At 40.4% G+C, this 23,261-nt stretch overlaps 1 protein-coding gene across 1 annotated transcript; it reads left to right on the top strand.

The window, feature by feature from the left end:
* The first annotated feature begins 3,747 nt into the window (after positions 1-3,747).
* On the top strand, positions 3,748-7,970 carry rnaseh2a (ribonuclease H2, subunit A). The gene is made up of 9 exons (XM_049572594.1): positions 3,748-3,833; positions 4,120-4,251; positions 4,460-4,531; positions 4,745-4,871; positions 4,970-5,057; positions 5,263-5,400; positions 6,087-6,174; positions 6,345-6,468; positions 6,887-7,970. Exons 2-9 carry the CDS (start codon positions 4,125-4,127, stop codon positions 7,047-7,049), a joined length of 927 nt encoding a protein of 308 aa, XP_049428551.1. The 5' UTR covers positions 3,748-3,833; positions 4,120-4,124; the 3' UTR covers positions 7,050-7,970.
* Positions 7,971-23,261: the final 15,291 nt, after the last annotated feature.

Below are 23,261 nucleotides of genomic sequence, written 5' to 3'. Positions count from 1 at the left end.
TGCCATCATAAATTTTATAAGTCGGGATGTACAGTAAGTTTGTATACAAGAAGTAGACAACTGAGACGCTGAGAGTGAACAGACGATGCATTGATGAGTGACTCTGATTTGACCTGGAAACGATGGGTTTCGACTGACATAATCAGATTTTATTAACCAAACTAAAGCAGATGTTTTTGATGTTATTGTGTTATTTTATATGAGTAGTAAGTTTATTGTTGTTGTTGATATCCTAGGGTGTAACTTTATTGTGACTGATTTGATATTACACTAATACATCTGCACCACTGCTTTGGAAAAAGCATATTTTGTTTCAGTAAGATATTCCTTGGGGTTGTTCTTTCGTGGCCAGAAAAGGATAGTTGCAACCTTTTTTTTTCTTGATAGTACACTCTGAATTTCTGACTTCACTGAACTGAAGAATTAAGCATTTAAGGGGAAAAAAGGAAAAAGAGAGGGAAATGAAGCTCTTAAAGATGTATTTTAGCTTGACGCTCAGTTTTGGACACTTACCTCAACTCTGTAAATTTTGTGCCAATAGCAAAGGAGAAATACGACACTGGATACCCGATCAAATAATGATAAAGGTATTCAGACTTTCAGAAACCTCCGCTTCAGTCTTCCTTTTTGCTTTTTGAGTGCCTAACATTTTGCTGATTCGCATCTGATTTTTTTTTCCAATAACTGAGTTAAAATCTATAAGTACAAAGTCTCAACCAAATCTTTTCAGATAATTGGCCAGCTTTGGGTCCTGCTTAAGGATTAGAATCACATGTACGACCGCTCTGCACTGCATGTGGGCCAAAAGCATGTTTTCGTCTTTGCAGTTTGTCCTATATTGTACCCAAATTGCCCTCTTCCTCCTCAGCAATGTGAATAATGGTCATTACCACAGGCTTCACCTTTATTATGTGATGCATTCTTTATCATTTTATACTGACCCTCTTACCATGTAGTTATTATTTTTTATGTAAGTAATAATGCATTGTGTGTCACACCTTTGCTTCTTCCATTTTGTATAATTCTGGATAGTTTTGTAAAGTGTTTGTTATACATTCACTTGAGTATTTTGCTTCCATACAAGAAAAGCAATGTTGAAATTTTATTGTTGTCATCTATTAAATCAATTTATTTATAAAAAAAAAAAATCATGTGTAAGAGCGTTATTTTATGCAGCAGCAGTGGTACAGAGATAACACATGGAGCGGTGAGCAAGTGAAGGGTGAAAAAAAAAATTAAAAACATGCTGCTGACGTGTGAACTGTAATAACAACACAATCAGTGCCCCACCAACCTAAGCTGTTTAGTGTGTTTGTGTGTGTGGTAGGCTAAAATTGACTACTAATTCCCCACATTTAATCGGCTGGGGACTGCGTGTTACTGGGAAAGACAAAGGGAGCCATTCAGCGAGGGAGAGGGACAGAAGGAGAGAGAAGGGGTGGGTGTAAAGAGCCAGAGGCAAGGCCAATTTCAGCTCAGTAACCAGTGTACACTTGGACTTTTGTATATGGCTTTCCTTTCACTCTGCCTTCTCCTCTCCACCTGAGACTCCCTCCCTGCCTCCGCATACAGCTGCAGTTCAAACCCATTCAGTCAGGCATCTGAAATCAAAATGTTAAGTTAATTGGAGTGAGATTGTGTATGAGGGAGATGTAAAACAAGGGTGATGACAGCTATGGTGGTCTTTAGCAAAAATATATCCAGAATGAGGAGTGAGAGATTTAAATTTTGATTCAGAATTCATTTGGTAGAAAAGGGAAGGTAATTCGAGCAGTCCAAAGCAGGGGAAAGAGGCTCATTTTTCACCATAAATTACATAAACTACAGTTTGTTTATGACACTCAGAGAACTCCGATTGATTCAATCAATCATACTGTGAGCATGGAAAGGATAAAAGATAATGGGGTTGGAGGGAAAACTAACAGGACAAAACTTCAACAGCTGTTGTTCCAGCCTCAGGCTTATCTTTCTGATAATAAAAGTCAGAAAATATTTGAGAATGGAAAATGTATAAATGCTTACACTGAAAATAAACCTTACTGACCTGTGACAATTTATATTGGCTCTCAGGGTTTTGAATCTGGGGAATCTCAACAGCAGTTAACAAGGCAGCAAAAAGCACTGAAGATACTACACAGAAACCTATGTTACAAAAAAGTACATTTTTTTTATCTGTTTTCAGGGCTGAACTACCAGCTGAGCATCCTCATTCACTGTTTGTTACCTGATTTGTGGTAATTTGAGTACTTGTGCATCATCAAGGACAACATCAGCTTAAATGTGAAGAGCCTTGAGGCAAAGCCTAGAAGACGTCAATTTGGGCCCGTGGTAAATATTTACCCCACAAGGGGAAATCTTCCTATCTCAACAGCACTCTGGAAGCACCCATTATTATTTTAGTATAGCAGAGAAACACTCTGTTTTTCTTTAGTCCAAAGTCACAATGTTCACAGGCAGCGCGATGCCTAGGATGCTGTGATGGTGCCCCTGCAAAATGACAGCATGCTGATTAGTGGTGTAAGAAAGTTACAACAGGCCCCAGTTCACACTATTATGACGGGCCTGCATGCTATCATGTATATTTTGAAGTGACACAAACAGAGACTTGACACTGGACAATATCAGTATATATATTATCCAGCAATCATTTCATATCTGACAAAAATATTGAAGAAAGTAAGAAATTAATCATTTAATTGAATCATTTTTATAGTATAACTATAGATTTTATACTTATATAGAAAAAGCATGTCATTTTGTTCTAAACAGTTGACCATTTAAGAAATGATGCATGGGTTTGCCTTTTTGAGGACATACATAGCAAATGGCACCAAGTTTTAATTAATAATATTCTTTTTTTATCATTTATTTCCAAGGTGGCAACCTGAATTACTTGCAAGGACCTGCTCTCTCTACAGGCTTCTCCACCCCAGGGGCCCCAGTGCAATCGCACTGCCTGCACTGTCTATATTTACACCTCTGACACAGATAGCAGAGGGACAGGAGAATGCTGGAATAGCCAGCTGCTGGCAAGTGTATACCCATAGTCTACATCCTGTAAGTCAGACTAGTTAATATGAAACACTTTTTGTCTTTCCAGATATGACCATTTAACATATATGACAAGAGATGGCAAAAAAATGTCAGCATTAGCCAAAAAACATTTTGGCTAATGCTGATTAATACAGTGGATCTCAACCTTTTTCATGTCAAGCCCCCTTAACTGAGATACAAATTAGGTCATGAGCCTCCATCTGACAAGATTTTGCTTTAGAGAAATCCATCTGATAAGATTTTGATTGTAAGATATGATTAAGATGAGAATTCTATTGCTGTCAACAACACTGAGGACTTAACCACGGCTGGGAGGAAGTAAAACCAATCAGAACAGTTACTCTTATGACTGTTACTAACACTGGGCTCACTTCGGACATGAATTAAATAGTGAAAAGACACTATTCCCCACTTTATGGGAACCTTCTGAAACTCCCCTGAGGACTAGGACCTGTTTGAGGACCACATGTAAAACATGTAAAAAGTCTAATTTGCAATTAAACAATATAATATATAAGATATCCGACTCTAAAAGGGGAAATTAGTTGTAATTTGACCTCTGATATTATATTTTGTTGATAACACTTACCGGTATGTAACCTTCACTGTTTTAGACGACTTTGACTTTTTACTTTTGGCACTCCAGACCAACTGGTGGCGGTAACGAAACAGAAATTAAGACGAAGAAGAAGTGTGTGACGTCATTCTAGAGGCGCCAAATCGTCCGCAGACAGAAAACGACACGAAGTTGATTATAAGTGCAGTCACCGTTTGAATAGGTAAAATTAGCTCTGTTAACGTGTATCATGGTGTGTGTCACTGTAGGGGTTTCTTTGACGAGTATAAAGTACTTGTAAACTTGTAAACAGACGACGTTTCTGGTAGAAAAAAGTTTGAGTAACGTTAGCTGTCAGCTAACGTTTGTCTTCGTTTGCAGCATAATAACTTTAAACCTGTGTATCTGTCTGTAGCTAGCATGGCAGGTTGTCAGGGGGTAGAGTTGTACATTGAATAAGACTTGAACATGATGAAATAAATATGTAACTGGTGTTCTCTCTCGGCCAGCTGTCATGGACCTCAGCCCCTTTGAAACAGACAACTCTGTCAGCTGCAGACTGGCCTCTCAGATCCCTGAGGTCTGCCGGACTGAGGACTGCTGTCTGGGCATTGACGAGGCGGGCAGGGGGCCTGTGCTGGGTATGCTGTTGTCTTATGTTTCCATAAATCTAAATCTTTCTGAGATTTAATAAGACTGCAGCCTTACGTCCTCTGTTGCAGTCATTCAGATTTAATGGAGATAATGTTTTGATTTACCATCTGCCATGATTTGAATGCATTTCCCATTTGATTTAGCACCCACTGTACTGTGGCATCCATACTTAGTGTTCATTGTTTTTTGATCCAGGGCCCATGGTGTATGGAATATGTTTCTGTCCAGTTTCCAGAAAGGAGGAGCTGAAGGAATTGAAAGTGGCAGGTAATACAGCTGGTCTACATCTCTGCAGATTGCCCTTTAGAAGGGTGTTGCACAGTGTGATACTTTATATTCATCCTCAATGTCATCTTACTGAAGAAATGTGAAGTTTGCCATCTTTTCCTTTGTCCAATAAGTTAAAAATACCATCATGAGATAAGTAAGCAAAATAAGCAATGCATCATCTCTTGATGCATTATGTCACTTCTTCATCAGATTCAAAGACTCTAACAGAGGCAGAAAGAGAGAATCTTTTCCAAAAACTGGATGAAGCCAAAAGTTATATAGGCTGGGCTCTGCAGATTCTCTCACCAAACACCATCTCTACCAGCATGTTACAGAGGTATGTGGCACATACATTATCATACACAGAGGGACTCTTTATTTTTTTTAGAACTGTGTTTTATGTTCACACACTGACGAAATATCTGCTTTTGTTAGGACAAAATACAACCTGAATGCCCTTTCACACGATACAGCAATTGGTCTAGTACAGTATGCCTTGGACAGCGGGGTACAGCTCACAGAGGTATGATCACAAGTAACTCGTGGATATAAGGATGCTCTTCATGTACTGTATAGTGCTGTGTTTCTAAGTTCTGAATACATACAACTGATCCAAGATGGAGACATTCATTATTTGACAATATATTCTCATTTTCACTCATTTGTCTTTTTTACTTTGCTCTGTCCTTTCTGACTTGCCCTGCCCACCTCCACCTGGTTTCCTGCAGGTATTTGTAGACACAGTCGGCCCAGCAGAGAAGTATGAGGAGAAACTCTCGAAGCTGTTCCCAGGTATCAAGGTGACTGTGAGGCCAAAGGCCGACTCCCTCTTCCCCATCGTCAGTGCGGCCAGTATCTGTGCAAAGGTTAGTGGCCAACAGCCAACTGGATCTCACTTCACAGTAGTGTTGTCACAATACCAAAATACTGAATTTGATACAACATATCCCTGAATATTGCGATACGGATACTGAAACGACACCACGGCAAAAATCTTAAACATCAGGAAAAGTAATGGAACTTGAAATTCTTTGTTTTTAATAATAAAAAAAAACACCCAGAAATTATGTTATGCCCAAATGTTTGCCAAACATCACCGCCACAGTCAGAAACACCATTTCTGATTGGTCGACAGACTTAATAAGTAAATAACGTTACGCTAGACATTGCATGTATTTCTCAGTTGCACAGTCAGATAGCTACATGAGGCATTTCACTTGCCAGAGCACAGAGTTGCACACATGCACTTTGCTGCTGTCGCACATGAATTCACAGGAAACACAGCTCTTATTAAAACGCTGTCATTCATAAAATACCAGTACTAATAAAATGGGGTATAGTGCTGTCTTAAACAGCTGGGTATTGTGATACCTTTCTATTACTGGTATACCGTGCAGCACTAGCTTAGAGTTGTCAGAACTGCTTACATGGATGTCCTTGTTACATTAGAGATGGATTATAGAGCTCACATTTGCTGCTGCTGAATATATGCTTGTCCAAATTTTAAGCGGTGTTCAAAATCGGTCGATTTTTCTTTGCTGCTGATTTTCAGGTGGCCAGGGATCGTGTTGTAAAGGGCTGGAACTTTGCTGAGGACCTGGGAGAGGTGGATACAGACTATGGCTCAGGATATCCAAATGGTAACTTAAACGATAAACTGCAATAATTATCCTTCCATAATGACATTAACAGATATTTCTTTTTTTATAATTCCGTGTCACTGCTAATGTTACTTAAACAAGACTAAGTTGGATATCGTTGCATGTAGAAACGGCATGTAAACACTGATTTCTTTTTCCTGCATTTTCAGACCCCAAGACCAAAGCATGGCTGCTGAAGTACCTGGATCCAGTGTTCGGTTACCCTCAGTTTGTTCGATTTAGTTGGAGCACTGCCCAAACCTTGATGGAGAGCAAGGGCGTGACTGTCCACTGGTAAAGAGCCTTTAAAATTCATTTTTTACCGAAATCCTTGGGTGTATAAAAGCAGAGAATACCAGCATTAAACCATGACTTTCATTATCTGTGCCCACTGTGATTCTGCTGTGAGAAAATGACTCAGTGTGCTACTAAGTAACAAATATTTTGAAGATAAGAATTTTCTTAATGCATTGAAATAGTTTACTGCTTTTATCCAAGTTCATATAAGCCCAAAAAAAACTTGTCAGAAACTGCTTTTGAAATTTTGTGTGTATGTGTTAAGTTAAGAATACTTGCATGTGTTAGTGTGTAAAAACCACAACCCCCTTTGATACCCGGGTCACGCTTAAATGTGTGTGTAAATCCTTTGACTTCAGGAGATGAAAGCTAACCACAGTATAAAAATGTTCTGTTTTGTTAAATTTCTCCACAGGGACGACGATGAAGAGGTCGGGGAGAAGGCAGCCCAGCGGCAGAACAACAGGTCCATGCTGGCCTACTTAAGTGCATCAACTGGAGGTAACAACCAAAACCCAACCCACCAGACACACCGCTTCTTCACTGAGCGGAGGCTGAAGAGCCTCGACACACTCTGAAGACAACACAGTGAAGGACACGCGCACACAGACAGGAAATCAAAAGCTCTGTGATATTTTCATGTGCAGCCTTGACAGTTAAGTCTTGGGTAAAGATGTGGACTTTAATTAAACATTTCAGACCTGATGTTTGTATTATTAACACAGATGTAAATGTAGAGCTATCTTTATTTGTCCTTTTTGTACCTGTTTTTTTTTTACATACATAAAAGTATGTTTAAAACTCATGTTTTGCTTTAAAGCCTTTGTTTTACATTTTACGCCATACTTTGAAAAGAAGCAAAAAGACATTAGTTGGAAAGTAGTGATCTTTAATACATATGCTGCCCTCTGGTGGCGTTAACACAGAACTACACCAGGGATTTGAAAAGCATGTTAATCATGAACAGTTGGGGTCCCAACACATGGCTAACATGGACAAATGCAGAATATCCTCCACAATATGACAACTGCAGAATGAAAACCGTTCATCACAGCTTGTTCCACACACGTTGAAATCATGTATATACTACATTTAGACTATGTTAATTATGTGTAGTTCTCCAGGGTATCATTGGAACTTGAGGAATACAAACATGTATTACTAAAAAAAACATTTAAGAATAGAAAAGTAGGTTGTCAAACATTAGACTTTGTCTAAAAACAAACAACAATACCAGATTTAAGCATCGCCTCAATAAAATAGTCTTAGATTATGATTCATATCAGAACTCGCTAATAAAGTGTGATTTAAGAGTAATACTGTAAGTAAGCTTGAATGCAAGCTAACATTTTTGGACCCATGGCATTGTCAGCACCAAAACATTTTGAGGTTTAATACCCAGCTCTTGCAGGAAAACTGGGAAGTCTTATATTTATGTTAAATAATATATACACATTTGTTTTTATTCTGATTTTAGCTTTCATTATGTTCTGTCTTTACTAAGTTGATTTATAGCTTTTAAGACAAGACCACATTTTATAACTGTCCCTGAACCACCAGCACCAGACATGTTGAACTAAAACCTTTTAAAGATTTTCTATTTTCTTCAGTTTTACATGTGAGACTACTCACTACAAGCATGAGGCAAAAAGGATCCCATCTTTAAATACCACAGTGTAATCTGTATCACTTCAACAAACCACATCCGGCTTTCGTAGATTGGTCTTGAGATGTTGCCAAATGTTTGTCTTCCCAGAAATGTCTGTCTCTTGTTGTTGAGTCTCACTTCCTCTGAGAGCTTCATCCTCTTCTGACTTTCCAGGCTAACTCTCGAACACAAAGGAAACTTCACGTATGACGTAACACATTTTATGTATCATGGTTTGCTACAGGGACACAAAAGGCAGCTGGCTAAGAAAGAGTGTCCAGGTCATCAGAAAAATAAATATATCACCTACTTGCCCAGCTTAACAAAGGTCAACACAAAAAAAAAAAATAAAGGCATGTCCTTCTGTCCACCGTTGCTAGTTCCCGTTGGGTTTGTGTCTAGACTCTTGGATCTTCTTCCCACAGTTCATAGCCAATGTGGAGACTGCAAACGAGGACAGGATCATAATGGAGCTCCCCACAAAATGGGAGGATGCTCCTCTGAAGGTTGTCCTCACGGCTTTCCTGGGGAAAGTTTCTCTGTCAAAGGCTGCAGCGGCGGTCACTGTCTGGACTACAGGCTCCATGGCTATAGCTGTTGTTTGGGTCCACAAACTGGTCTCAGAGGGTTAGATGATGGGTCTGCTTCAGCCTCAGCAGGAGTTGTCTGGAGCTTTCTGTGCTGACCAACACGTAGCAGAGCTCGATCTGTTGGGTTCTGATTCCTTCTGTGATCCCTGCCTTTGCACCCATTTATAACCTTCCCAGACTCCTCATGTAATCCCTCTAAGACGCTTCGCCTACAACAACGTCAATGGGATTAAAATTAGCTTGCCCATTCCTGCAGAGGATCAAAGTGACGATCTATTTCAGCGTAAGACTGTCTGCTGTAATTCTATTAGATCACCCTGCCTGTCATCCATGTGAATGAATGGAGTTGTTTACGGGATAGATGCTTACAAACAGTCACCTCTGGTGTGTAAACACATAATTAGGAAGGGTCACAAACAACAATGACACTGACAGGCAAGAGGTACAGTGAGTCATTTCCTCACACCTTCATGTGTTAGTTTCAGTGCTGAAAAAAATGCTGCAGATGTTTCTCTTCATACTCAGCTGAAGATGAGCTCTTCACTTTTTAAATATGCTCTATATGCATTTTGCACTTTAGTTTACATCACTGGCTAACAACAAGAAATGTAAAATGGATGAAATATCTTGCAGAGCAAAGCTATTGTTTACAACAGCAATAAATAGCCCTGTCCTCGCAGACAATGAGGACTAAGGTGCTCAGGAGGACAAACAGATTAGAACCTAATATTTGGCAGCTATTTTGTTTTTCCACTGATTACGGGCTGTAATTGATACCAGAGGAGCTGCCAGAATGAGTCACTGTAGACTTCTTTATGTGAACTGACTGAAAAGAAGATCAATTAAATGATCCAGCCTGAAGAAGAAGAAGAGTACATCTGATTAGGAAACGGTACAATTAAACAATAAAACTCAACCTAAAAATTCTAATTAACTCACCATACATGTCGCCAGTCAAGGACATAGTTTGTCATGAAATACTTACATTCTCATTTGTGATTTTCTGTCTTTTCACATCATGCACACAAAGTCCCCAACCTCTAAGGCTTTACAAGACACCAAAAATACACTTGCAGTGGTCAAAGATTTCATTTCATTACGTAACATTACATTATGTTAGAGTTTATTTTACAGTTATTTTTTCGGTCCTATGCTGTGTTCACATGGAATCAGGCAGACAGCAGATAAGTAACACCTTCTGGACATCACAGGAAAAACAAACAGTCCACAGAATGGCAGGACGGTAAAATGAAACATGTATGACAATATGTTGTGATGGTGATGCTGTATTGTTTAAAAAGAAAAAGAAAATATATTACACGTAATTATTTTGTGTTTATTATTTTATGTAATTGTTCTAGTAATGTCCAGTAATTGTCAGATCACCTGTGTTTTCTCCTTGAGGGCTACATAACATCTGGATGTAAATTTTGTCGCAGAGGACGCTAAAATTTTTAATTTTTTTTTGATAATACATTAATCGGGGGCAGCAAGGTGGTGCAGTGGTTAGCACTGTTGCCTCACAGCAAGAGGGTAGGGGAGCCCTTCTGTGCAGAGTCTGCATGTTCTCCCTGTGTCAGCGTGGGTTTTCTCTGGGTACTCCGGCTTGCTCCCACAGTCCAAAGACATGCAGGTTAATTGGTGACTCTAAATTGGCCGTAGGTGTGAATGTGAGCGTGAATGGTTGTCTGTCTGCGATAGTCTGCCGACCTGTCCAGGGTGTACCCAGCACTCCGCCAAAGGTCAGCTGGCATAGGCTTCAGCCCCTTCAATCTCTGTTAAATAAATCAAGTTTATCACAAACCATCGGACGCTTTAAGTATATTTATTCTGCAGCTTTACTTTTATCTATGTATTTGTATTACCTATGACAGCCAGTGTGTTAAATTCTTTGAACCCAGAAAATCACTTTGTTTGTCCGCATTTAAAATACTGTTTGAAAACCTTAATGACGCAAGAACTTCATACAAACTGACATTTTTAGTGGATAAATCGAAACGTCACTGTCAGCTGTAGTTTGTACAGTTTTCAGCACCGAGGACAGCTCCTCCTCACTGTGACCCAGGTCCGGTCTCATAGGGTCATCAGGCCTCTAATCCCTGAGGTCGTTATATGTAGTCCCAGTTTCTTTTCGTGGCGTCTCTTTAATTGTGCTAATTGGATTGCGCAGGTTCTTTTCCACTACTGACACAGAAAGCTCTCATGAATGAATGTGTGGCAGCGTTCGAGTATGTGAGACTTCAGCTATGAGTCAGAAAAATACAAGGCATTATGTGTTCTGATACATCTATTTTTCCCCTTTTGAGTCATGTCTATAATATTTGTCTAACTCTTGTGTACAAATCCACACTGGCCATGCTCTCTTGTTTGACTCATTTGGTAAACAAAAGGGCCCAAACAACAGGGTGTTCAAACGATAATTGATTAATAAAGTTGTTATTGATATAAGGATGAACATAACAATAACAGATAACACCATAGATTTCGCAAAAATGGATTTTATTTCATGATTAAAGGAAGATTAAAAAGCCTCCACTCAAAATGAATTCTTGTTTGTATGGGACCATCTGCGACTCAACAAAATACATACATTTGTTATACAGTTTATTGTGCAGCATTAAACACTGTATTACTTGATGAACTTGCAGTTAAAATGTCAAAATAATATCACTGAATATGTTGCATTCAGTTGAAAATCAAAGACATTCTACTCCATCCTATCAAATATATCAGACGGCAGAATTTATTTTGTAAATGCCATAATCTGTGATAGAGACCTTTGAGGATTTCCTCATTAAACTGCAGATATATTTCTTGGCATCTCATTCTGGCTCTGTTCGTGAAAACATTTTCCTGGGTACAGATTTAAAGACCATTCAGCCATTTCCTCTTCCCTTTTATAATTATTATGTGCTTAAGTGTTTTATGTATATTCCCACGGCTTTGGTCCAAATGGCACAGTCTGATCTAAAGCTTCTTTTTGTCTGTGGATCAGCAGTGTTTCCCCAGTCTCCACAGACTCTGTTGTGCCTGGCTGTCAGATTCAATTATCCCTGTCGAGCTCCCTCAGGTGCCCTGACTTTTTTGTCTTGGCCCATTCAACATATGGTGGATCATTTTAATTGGAATAGCAGGTCCTTTCCACATGGTGTCTCTATTGCCCCAGAATGGAAATTGCTGTTTTTAAGCCATATCAAAATTTCAGTATGTGAGTGGAAAACTTTGGGTTTCATGTAATTTATTGTTTATTTTTACACGGACAGCGCACAATTAAGAGTCAGCTTGCAGCTAATTAGCATCTGGCTTGCATTAGAACAAGCTAATAATAACTTTTTTGAAGCAGTTATTGATTTTAAATGCAATTACTGTTCTCTGTTTTCTGCATTGGTCTCTCTTTATGTACTATTTTAAAAAAGGACAGAAAATGTAATGCAGTGCAACACAGTAAAGAATGTAAGAGATGACAGCATGCTATATGAAAACTGGTGTGCAAGCAACTGGATCTGTACTGCAACTGTGAAGGTGTCACTCAGTGATAACCACAATTTCACATCTTTTTTTGTGTTACTGCTGCTGGTGCTTGTGTTTCTTCTCAGTTCAATCCAGTATACAGTAATTCATCCTCCATGTTATATTGGAGGTCAGGAGGTTGGGATTTATGGACAGCTAAATCACTCCACGACCAGAAACCATGGAATACCAGAACCATACAGAATCATGGACAAGTATAAGGCAGCAGCCAACAGTGAAAGAAGATGCAAAAAAAGACTTAATGACAGTGCACAAGTTAAAGGACCTGATGAGATTGCATTTTACCAGTCCAGATGAAATAAATATATATATATCTATATCTATCTATCTCTCTCTCTCTCTCTCTCTCTCTCTCTCTCTCTCTCTCTCTCTCTCTCTCTCTATATATATATATATACAGTACAGGCCAAAAGTTTGGACACACCTTCTCATTCAATGCGTTTTCTTTATTTTCATGACTATTTACATTGTAGATTCTCACTGAAGGCATCAAAACTATGAATGAACACATGTGGAGTTATGTACTTAACAAAAAAAGGTGAAATAACTGACAACATGTTTTATATTCTAGTTTCTTCAAAATAGCCACCCTTTGCTCTGATTACTGCTTTGCACACTCTTGGCATTCTCTCCATGAGCTTCAAGAGGTAGTCACCTGAAATGGTTTCAAACTAAACTTCCAACTTTTCTAACTAAAGAAAAATGAGTGGCCATCATTACTTTAAGAAATGAAGGTCAGTCAGTCGGGAAAATTGCAAAAACTTTAAATGTGTCCCCAAGTGGAGTTGCAAAAACCATCAAGCGCTACAACGAAACTGGCACAGATGAGGACCGACCCAGGAAGACCAAGAGTCACCTCTGCTTCTGAGGATAAGTTCATCCGAGTCACCAGCCTCAGAAATCGCAAGTTAACAGCAGCTCAGATCAGAGACCAGATGAATGCCACACAGAGTTCTAGCAGTAGACCCATCTCTAGAACAACTGTTAAGAGGAGACTGCGCGAATCAGGCCTTCATGGTCAAATAGCTGCTAGGAAACCACTGCTAAGGAGAGGCAACAAGCAGAAGAGATTTGTTTGGGCCAAGAAACACAAGGAATGGACATTAGACCAGTGGAAATCTGTGCTTTGGTCTGATGAGTCCAAATTTGAGATCTTTGGTTCCAACCGCCGTGTCTTTGTGAGACGCAGAAAAGGTGAACGGATGGATTCCACATGCCTGGTTCCCACTGTGAAGCATGGAGGAGGAGGTGTGATGGTGTGGTGGTGTTTTGCTGGTGACACTGTTGGGGATTTATTCAAAATTGAAGGCTGTGTAAGGGCTATTTGACCAAGAAGGAGAGTGATGGAGTGCTGCGGCAGATGACCTGGCCTCCACAGTCACCGGACCTGAACCCAATCGAGATGGTTTGGGGTGAGCTGGACCGCAGAGTGAAGGCAAAGGAGCCAACAAGTGCTAAACACCTCTGGGAACTCCTTTAAGACTGTTGGAAAACCATTTCAGGTGACTACCTCTTGAAGCTCATGGAGAGAATGCCAAGAGTGTGCAAAGCAGTAATCAGAGCAAAGGGTGGCTATTTTGAAGAAACTAGAATATAAAACATGTTTTCAGTTATTTCACCTTTTTTTGTTAAGTACATAACTCCACATGTGTTCATTCATAGTTTTGATGCCTTCAGTGAGAATCTACAATGTAAATAGTCATGAAAATAAAGAAAACGCATTGAATGAGAAGGTGTGTCCAAACTTTTGGCCTGTACTGTATATATATATATATATATATATATATGTATATATCCTCCAAAATGTTCTGGGCCTACCCCGGGGCCTCCCACCAGTTGGACGTGCACAGAAAACCTTTAACAGGAGGCATCCAGGCATTCTGTTCAGATCCCCAAACCGCCTCAGCTGGCCCCTTTTGAAGTGAAGGAGCAGCAGCTCTACTCCAAGCTCCCTCTGGATGTTTGAGCTCCTCAACCTATCGCCATGGCTGCACCCAGCCAACCTAAGAAGGAAACTCACTTCAGCCACTTGTATCCGTTCCACGATTTTATTCTTTCAGTCACTACCCAAAGCTCATGACCATTGATGAGGCCTGGGACGTAGATGGACCAGTTAATCAAAAGCTTTGCCTTCTGACTCAGCTCCCTCTTCACACATACTGCTAAAAAAAATAAGGGAACACTTAATCATCACAGCGTAACACCAGCACGGTTAAACTTCAGGGATATCATACTGGCCATTTAGGAAGCACAAGTGATTGCGAATCAGTTTCAGCTGCTTTGGTGCAAATGAAAGTGACAACAGGTGCAATGGAGAAGCAAAGGCAAGACAATTCCCAAAAAGGGAATGGTTCTACACGTAGTGGCCATAAACAGTTGCTCTCTCCTTAACCTTCCTGACTGATTCTCCTCTAGTTTTGTGTTCTGCGAGTGTCCTTGTCACTATTGGTAGCATGAGGTGGTACCTGTAGCCCAATCAGGTTGCACAGGTAGTCCAGCTCCTCCAAGATGCTGCATCCATATGTGCGGTCGCAAGAAGGTTTGCTGTGTCTCCCAGCACAGTCTCAAGAGCGTGGAGGAGATACCAGGAGACCGACTGTAACACAAGAAGAGCTGGACAGGGCCGTAGAAGGGCATCAACCCAGCAGCAGGACTGAAATCTGCTCCTTTGTGTGAGGAGGAACAGGAGGAGCACTGCCAGAGATCTACAAAATGACCTCCAGCAGGCTACTGGTGTGCATGGTTCTGACCAAACTGACTGAAACAGACTCCATGAGGGTGGCGTGACAGCCCCCGGACCTGTGCTCACAGCCCAGCACTGTGCAGCTTGATTGGCATTCTTCAGACAACACCCAAATTGGCACATCCACCATTGGCGCCCTGTTCTTACAGATGAGTGGAAGTTTAAACTGAGTAGATGTGACAGGCGTTCAACGGTCTGGAGATGCCACAGTGAACGTTATGATGTCTGCCATCATCCAGCATGACGATGTGATCTGATCTCATCAGATGTGTGATTTAAGTGTTCCCTTAAATTTTTTGAGCAATGCAGATAGCTCCCTCCAAAAACATAGTTTTTGGTTTAAACCTCACTATGTAAAACACTTCCACATATGGGTAGCATGCCTGGGCAAGCAAATGCATTTGAACTCTGCTTGTCCATTCCATTGAGTTGCCGAGGTGTGCTATTCAGTCCATGCATGAGACTGTTTATGCAGAAGTGTTCTCAATCGTAGGGTTTTAGTGAAAATGCATGTGTTTGTGTTTGCATGCTTAGCACAAGACTGGATAAATGAGACTTGGATTATACTGCATGAGTTGTGTGGGAGTTTGTAAGCAGTTGTTTTGATAGTTTTGCTGTCTTTAAACGTGGTCCCATTCACTCCAATTCATTGATAATTTTCTGCATTTTTGATTCTTTGTTGACCGTGGTGGAATGCAAGAAAAACATGTTTCCTTCCTGAATTCAGTGTAACACTGGGTGAGTTAATCATGTACAAATAGTCATTTGAGAGGTGAATTATTCCTTTAAGATTTGAGACAGTGTTGGCCATTGTAGTTTTTACTGGAAGCAGTTGTTAAACTGAAAACAGTATTGGATAATAAATTCACTGATAGAGATAAGAAATTAGAAAAGATACCATAAACAAGATATAATAATGAGACAGAGTCTGCAGCCATGCTATCAGACTGTGAGGCTGTGATGCTCATTGTAAACCATACTGTTGAACTACTCCACAGTATTGGACAAATTACATTTTTGACCTCATGATGGCGTCAGATTAATAAATCAGGGGATCAGCCAAAGTTAAAAAACACACCATGAATGTGTGTACCACATTGCACAGTAATCCATCCAACAGCTGTCGAGACATTTCACTCAAAACCACAAACGTCAGTGCTGGTGGATTTGCAAAAGTATCAACTGATTGTCACATTAGTTTGATTATCCCTCATGCCATGAAGAACCAAAGAATCACCAGTGGAAGAAGTCCCACAGGAAGTACACAGTGACCTATCTAGTAAACATACAGTATGTACATGAATAAAAATAAAAGAATAAAACACATAACGTTAGCCCAACAGTTACCAGTAACAGTTACCTACCATGTTGCATTAGCAACACATTAGCGTCACACGGCTGATATAATGAAACCAACTGCTGCTGGCAGGACACAATTCACAGTACATACTTCATGCTCTTAAGTTCTTCAGTAAATCATAAAGATGAAAATCTACTGGTCAGTGCACATGGAAAACTTCACCATGACTAATGTGACAACTCTTAAGAGTACTTCAGTCGAAACATTTGTGATTAAAAGCTTTGATGCTTTATGATATATATGTGTAGCCTATATATAATACATGCAGGCGGAAATGGCTTTCTATCTTTACAGAAACGAGTCCGGAAACCTCTTAACCAATCAAGATGCATATACATTATCTCTTCCTCTTGAACTCATTCCCCTCTTCCCTCCATCTTTGTTAGGTTTATGTATGTATGATGAGGCACCCCCGAGACCGCTGATCGTATGGTGTTTTATTTAGAGAAGCTCCTCTTCCCAGACTAGGCTTTTAGCACAGCTGTAGTCTGTGACCCACTTCTACACAAACAGGGCTAGAAATGAGGAGAAGGTGGGAGATGAGAGGAGGAGAAAGACGGTGTTTTAAAGAAAGAGATCCGCAGGATAAGGAGAGTAAATGGAAAAAAGTGAGTGGATAAATGAGGACAACAATAGGGGAGATGAAGAGGATAAAATGGAGGTGTAAGTGGAGAGTATGGGGATAAAAGATGAGGAGCTCTGGGTGAATTGTCCAAAAGTTGAACATAGGAAAATTGCTGTTGCCTTATATGATTCCTTAAATATTGTACTTGTAGAAAAATCCAATCAAAAGAATAGTTTTGGAGTGGTTATGGTATTTTTCACAGCAAGCATTTTGACATCTCTTAGCAAGAAAAGCACAGTTGTGATTTCAGGGCATGCACTCAGTGGCACTCTGTCATCATCAATATTAATTTCACCTATCCTTAACCTGCTCTGGCAAGTCAGGGATTTACAAAGCGTGAATCATGTCCACCGAGGTTGTGTACTGTGTGTACTGACTGTAATACTGTTGAATTAGATCACTGAAAGATGTGCACAGGAATGTACGCAGCATCAAATTGGTAATTAAAACTAGGTGGTAAACAATGCAAACGCTGCTCCTCTTTACACAGTCACACTTACAAACAGCGCTGCAGAGTCACGTCATGTTAGGCTGGATGCCAATTAGCAGCAGTTATTTAGAGATGTCGCAGTCAACACTTACCTTTATGTGAATTTTCACAGCAGCAGAGACAAACTAAGAGCTTAGAGAGGCCAAATCACCACCACTTGATTTAAAGGAGCTCCCATCAAAAGATTAAATCAGCTATTACGTCAAAGTATGCATTAAATATCTTCACATAATCATTTTGTGAAGATTTATCATGTGTGATGCTGAATTAGATAGAGTCATTATAGGGGGTGATTTTAAAATGTGGGGGCAAAGTCATAATAAATGAGGTACATCTGAATTAGCAGAGACAGCCTTCAGCTTCAAGGGCATTTGGATTGAATTATGTTATAATGCCTTCATGTAGTTTTGTCCCTGCACTTGTATTTAACTGTGTAGACCGCTTAACATCAACACATTATGTGATGCAGAGATGAAATAGTCGCTCAATCATAGGACTGGGTGATATGGAGAAAATCAAGTGTCATTGTCTTTCATCTTAGGTTTCTGTTTGGGTTTTAATCAGACAAAACAACAGAAACCTCATCAAACTTCTAATGGGTTAATAGAGAAAACAATCGGCAGATCAGCTGCTAAAGAAATTATTTGTTAGTTGTACCCCAAATATGATGACCAAGACAACCCAGTACAAAACACCACAGCTGCGGCCTTAAATTCAACACCTCTCTGACACAAAGTAACTTAAAGGTCTAGTATGTAACATGTCTGCATTAAAATGTCTGAAAACAACTGGACCTATGGTAAATATTTTGTTGAGTTGTGTCCTGACATTATCTCAAATGTTTCCAAAAGTGTTCAAACCTAGAGAAATCTGTACTATTATTCAATGAAAGGGTGTTTCATTTGGTTGGTTTCCAGGTGTTTAATGTGAATTTGTATAGGCTACTCCTTGTATGTCCTAAATCATCTGCACACACAGAGGTTGATGTGGTTTATCACTGGAGAAAAACTTTACTCTCACTATTACTTTTTATAACTTAAAATCATGCCTACATTAATGCTGAGTCCTTTTATCAACCTGCATACGCAGACACCCTCCCTAACACACACACAACCCACCACATCCACAGAGCAGATACGAATGCAGAGGGAGGCACTTGCAGTCTATGAAGAGATGTGAGCTGACATGGCTCTTGTGAGACAGGCTTACCAGGACGGGAAATGGGATCGTGCAAGCGGCAGGCATATCCTAAATCCCAGCCCTGCCAAGCTTTTTGGCTGCAGAGAGCTGACCCTGTGTGACCTCCCTGGGGGTGTCCATTGAAAAAGGGTGGCGTCATTTTTTGAGAGCCTTTTTAGCACACAGCAGTGTGAAAAAGTCTTTGTTAAAACTGTGCCTCGTAAGGTTTCTATACTGCTGCCTCCTCCCCCCTCACCAAATCTCACAGCACCTAATGAACAAAAAAGATGTAAAATTCATGTGCCTGCATTAATTATTTAATATTAATAAGAAAAGCAGCATAGGCTAAATGTGCTACAGAAGTCAGACAAGCTGGTAACTGGGTCACTCCCCAGAAATATCATTTTTCACCTGCTGACATCAGTGCACATTTAGCCTGGGTCCCAGTTTATTCTAATGCTTTAGCATCAGATCAGTATGAGCTTTAAAGCTGGGGAAGGCAATTTTATTTCTGGCATAATTGTGCTAAAATCCCATTATAAACTTTGGGCATATTATAATTAAAATGGACGGAGAGAGCATGAGTTTCCTTTACCTCTTCTTGGCTCTGTTTTCAGGCTTTAGAAAATCCAGCCCATGACAGGAGACTTTGGCCAATCACATGTCATTTCAGAGAGAGGACTTTCCTGTTGGCTGTTCTACAAATGCAGATGCACGTGTACGTCTCTTCTGTGAAAGCTTGATTCAATGGTGGAGAATCCTGCAGAGAAAGTTGCTGCTCCAGCATAGGCAACAACTTCCTACACTGGGAGGAGAACCGACAGCAGCTCTGGACAGAGACGCCCAGTCAGCAGCTGCAGCAACCTGAATCTAGCCAGCACAAACCCCAGCCCTGGGGGACCTGACAGTCTGACTCCCCACAGGACTAGAAAACTTTCTTTTGCTGCCATTACACAGGTTAGAGCTACTGCTGCTGCTGGCCTCAAGCCCGCTGTCTCACCCAGAGCTAGGGAGTTTGTGCTGGCTGAATTCGAGCAACTGCAGCTGCCATCTGAGGATCCATCTCCAAAAATGCTGCCCACACTCCTTCCAGAGAAGCAGTTGACAGCAATGGGGAGTGAAGCTGTGGGACCGTGGGGTGGCTAGCTAGCTAATTCTTTTATCACGTGTGGTCTGATAAACAGAGAGAGGAAGAGCGGGGAAAGGAGGGGCTGAGCGGATGCGCAATGCACAACTCTACAATGAAATACAATAAAATAAATCCATGGTTGTCTGGTGGGAGGGGCTTAGGACAACAAAGGGGAGAGCTGCCAAAGGAGGTGCATCTTCAAATTCTGCCTTTTTTTTTTTTTTTTTTTTGCCTTTTCCAGATTTCTGCTTACCTTAGCTTTAAAAAGGTTGATGCCAACATGACATCTAAGATGTCATCTAAGAGATCTCCTGCTGACAAGTTCCCCAGCACATAATATTGTTACACGTACTGGACACAGACACATTTAAGACTTTCAAGTGATGTTGCTAATAGGAGTTTTCATTGTAGTGTAATAAAAAAATATAATCATAAGCATACTTGTTTGAATTCTCACTCAGTAATTTTCAGATTAACATCTGATTATTGCAAGAACCTGTGGATTATTGTGATGGAAAACTGATGGATTTAAATGTATCATTATGTAACAGTACATAGATGAAAATTTCAGCAAAACACATAGATCAGAGTACTTAAACAATTATTCATGGCCTAAGTGTGGGGCACTCCACAGACTTTATACAATATTTCACTTTATTAGTTTCGAGAAGAACTACCCAACCTGTGAAAGAGTTTAATAATATCCTCTGTGGCTCTGGAGGGAGCTTTGAAAGAAGTGGGCATTTAGGAGGCCCACTAAAACACTATTGAACTGCATCATGGGAAATGTTGGATCCAGAGTTTTTGGTGATTGATTCTCACTAAAAGTTAGGATATCTTGGCCACTGACACTTCCATTTTGATAATTGATTTTAAATTGTCTCTTGTGAGTCCCCTGCCTTTAGACTAAATTTCCAGAGTATTCCTTTATGTAAGGAAACCATCCAGACCTGCAAACACTTGATGACTGAGATTTCATGAGATGCAATGGGAGAAACAGACTCAGCATCATCTGTAGTTACTTCTTAAAATCATGCCTACTTCCCTTTGTCAAAAGGACAAGCACTGACAACAGTGTTGTTAACCACTGCTATAAAATTGTTGACACAGAGAGCTAACACACAGCATACATGCAATACAAAACAAATGCTGTGAAATGCATAATGCGAATCTCAATGCCCCCACACATGTTCATTGTGACTTTTTTTAAGCATGCCATCTGGAATGCTTTTAAGATTGCCTGTAATAAGTTTGGTTCAATTCCAGAAGCCATAAGATTCATGAACACTTGAGTTAAGGGGGATTTTTAAAGGATCTTCAGAGAAGCCTAATGTTGGTACCAACGTTTTACTGTGTCCTTGCTTTTTGAGCCGCGGAGCTTAAAATGATTAATTAATTAGTAATTATAGTTTCAATAAAGTATTTTAGCAGAAATACAAAATATTTGCAGGTTCAAGCTTGTCAAATGTAAGCATGTCTTGTTTTTTTTTTTTTTTGTTTTATGTTTTTTTTTGTTTTGTTTTTTTTTACATATAATTAAAAGTTTAGCAGCACGGTGGTGTGGTGGTTAGCACTGTCACCTCACAGCAAGAGGGTTGCCGGTTCAATCCCGGGTGTAGGAGCCCTTCTGTGCGGAGTTTGCATGTTCTCCCCGTGTCAGCGTGGGTTCTCTCCGGGCACTCCGGCTTCCTCCCACAGTCCAAAGACATGCAGATTGGGGACTAGGTTAATTGGTAACTCTAAATTGTCCATAGGTGTGAATGTGAACGTGAATGGTTGCTTGTGTCTATGTGTCAGCCCTGCGATAGTCTGGCGACCTGTCCAGGGTGTACCCTGCCTCTCGCCCGATGTCAGCTGGGATAGGCTCCAGCCCCCCCACGACCCTCAAGAGGATGAAGCGGTTAGAAGATGGATGGATGGATTAAAAGTTTAATATTTTGGGGTGTTGGACTTTTGCTTTGACAAAATTTGAAGAGCTCATTTTGGGCTTTGTGAACTTGTGGGGACATGTACTCACAATATATATTTTTTTGTCATTTTATATATTATGAGACTGTTTCACTCTAGAAATATAATCTGCAGATTAACTGACCAAAAAAATCACTGCAGTCTTCTTCTTTCACAAAACATGTTACTATACCAACAGTAGATGAGGGAGTTCTCCTTGTGCATATGTTCTCTTGAGAGTGAAGGACTTGAAGTGGTGGTGGTGGTGGTGGTGGTGGTGGTGGTGATGGAGGTGGTGGGGTGCTGAGGGTGGAGCCAGAGTGATCTGTCAGCAGTAAATCTCAGGGTGAGAGGAACTAAAGCCTGCCAGCTCAGTCTGCTCAGAGAGACGGGGAACATTAAGGCCACGATGCTAAAAGCCACTAAGTCTCCCTCTTGTCTCCCTCTGTCCTGGAGCTGGAGCCGGTCCAGCTGCTTGGCCTCTTGTGTCTTTTTTTCTGTCCACATTGTTCCGTCCCATCAGCCACCTTTGACCAACTCTTTTTTTTTTTCGCTTTCTCTCTTGTGAGAATGTTTAACAGTGAAACATCATCCTGACAAACGCACCACACTGTGTGAACTCAGCGATGGACTTTGACCTTTTTCAGTATAGTCAGTGATTACTACTGCTTAGTGGTGGCTTTTCCTTCAGTATTGATCAGGGGATGCAGTTATGTTATTGACCATACATCTACAGACTCAGTGGGGGCAGGATGGTTCACTTTGAATGAATATAAGATCTGCAGAGGACACACAGTTTTAGTTAATATGTTAACAGCAGCTAGGATTTTCCTCTTTAAAATCACCATGGTGGGTATTTGTTTCCATGCCAGCATTCATTCATTAACATTTGGATCAGGGATGCAAGTAACCGAAGGGTGAGGAGCTGTGAAATGTTATGTGGCAGTGAATCCCATGTGTGACAGGTGTGTGGATGTTGAATAATGCATAATGCTAGATGCCATTTTTCATTGGAAAAGCAGTGGAGGCATGACGGCAGGTTGTGTTGACTGTTAATTCAGACACACGTACAGTGTATGAACGGACAAAGTAAAAAACACATTTAGACAAAGCACTTTAACCGTGAAGGAACCAAGTGACTCTATGCAAAGCTTGAGAAGTTGTTATTGTTTAAGTTGTTGCTCAAGCAAAACTTCCCAGCATCCCCTATTCCAACATCCCAAAATTGTAAGAATGTGCTGCTTTTCTCTGTTTTATATGATAAGTTTGGGTTTTGGACAGTGGATTAGACAAAACAAAACACTTTTTACCATTTTCATAGGCTAAACAACCAGAGGTGCTTTGGCTCAGGAGGTAGAGTGTGTCATCCACTGAATGGAAAATCAGTGGTTCAATGCCTGGGTCCTCTACTCCGCATGTCAAAGAATCCTTGGGCAAGAAGCTGAACCCTAAATTGTGTGAATGATTTAGCTGAGTAGCAGGTGGCACCTTTTGTAGTAGCCTTGGTCACCAGTGTGTGAAAGTGTGTGTGAATGGGTGAGTGCGACA

The sequence above is a fragment of the Epinephelus fuscoguttatus genome, linkage group LG3, assembly GCF_011397635.1.
Source record: "Epinephelus fuscoguttatus linkage group LG3, E.fuscoguttatus.final_Chr_v1".
NCBI lineage: Eukaryota > Metazoa > Chordata > Actinopteri > Perciformes > Serranidae > Epinephelus > Epinephelus fuscoguttatus.
This window is presented reverse-complemented; position numbering and strand designations above follow the sequence as displayed.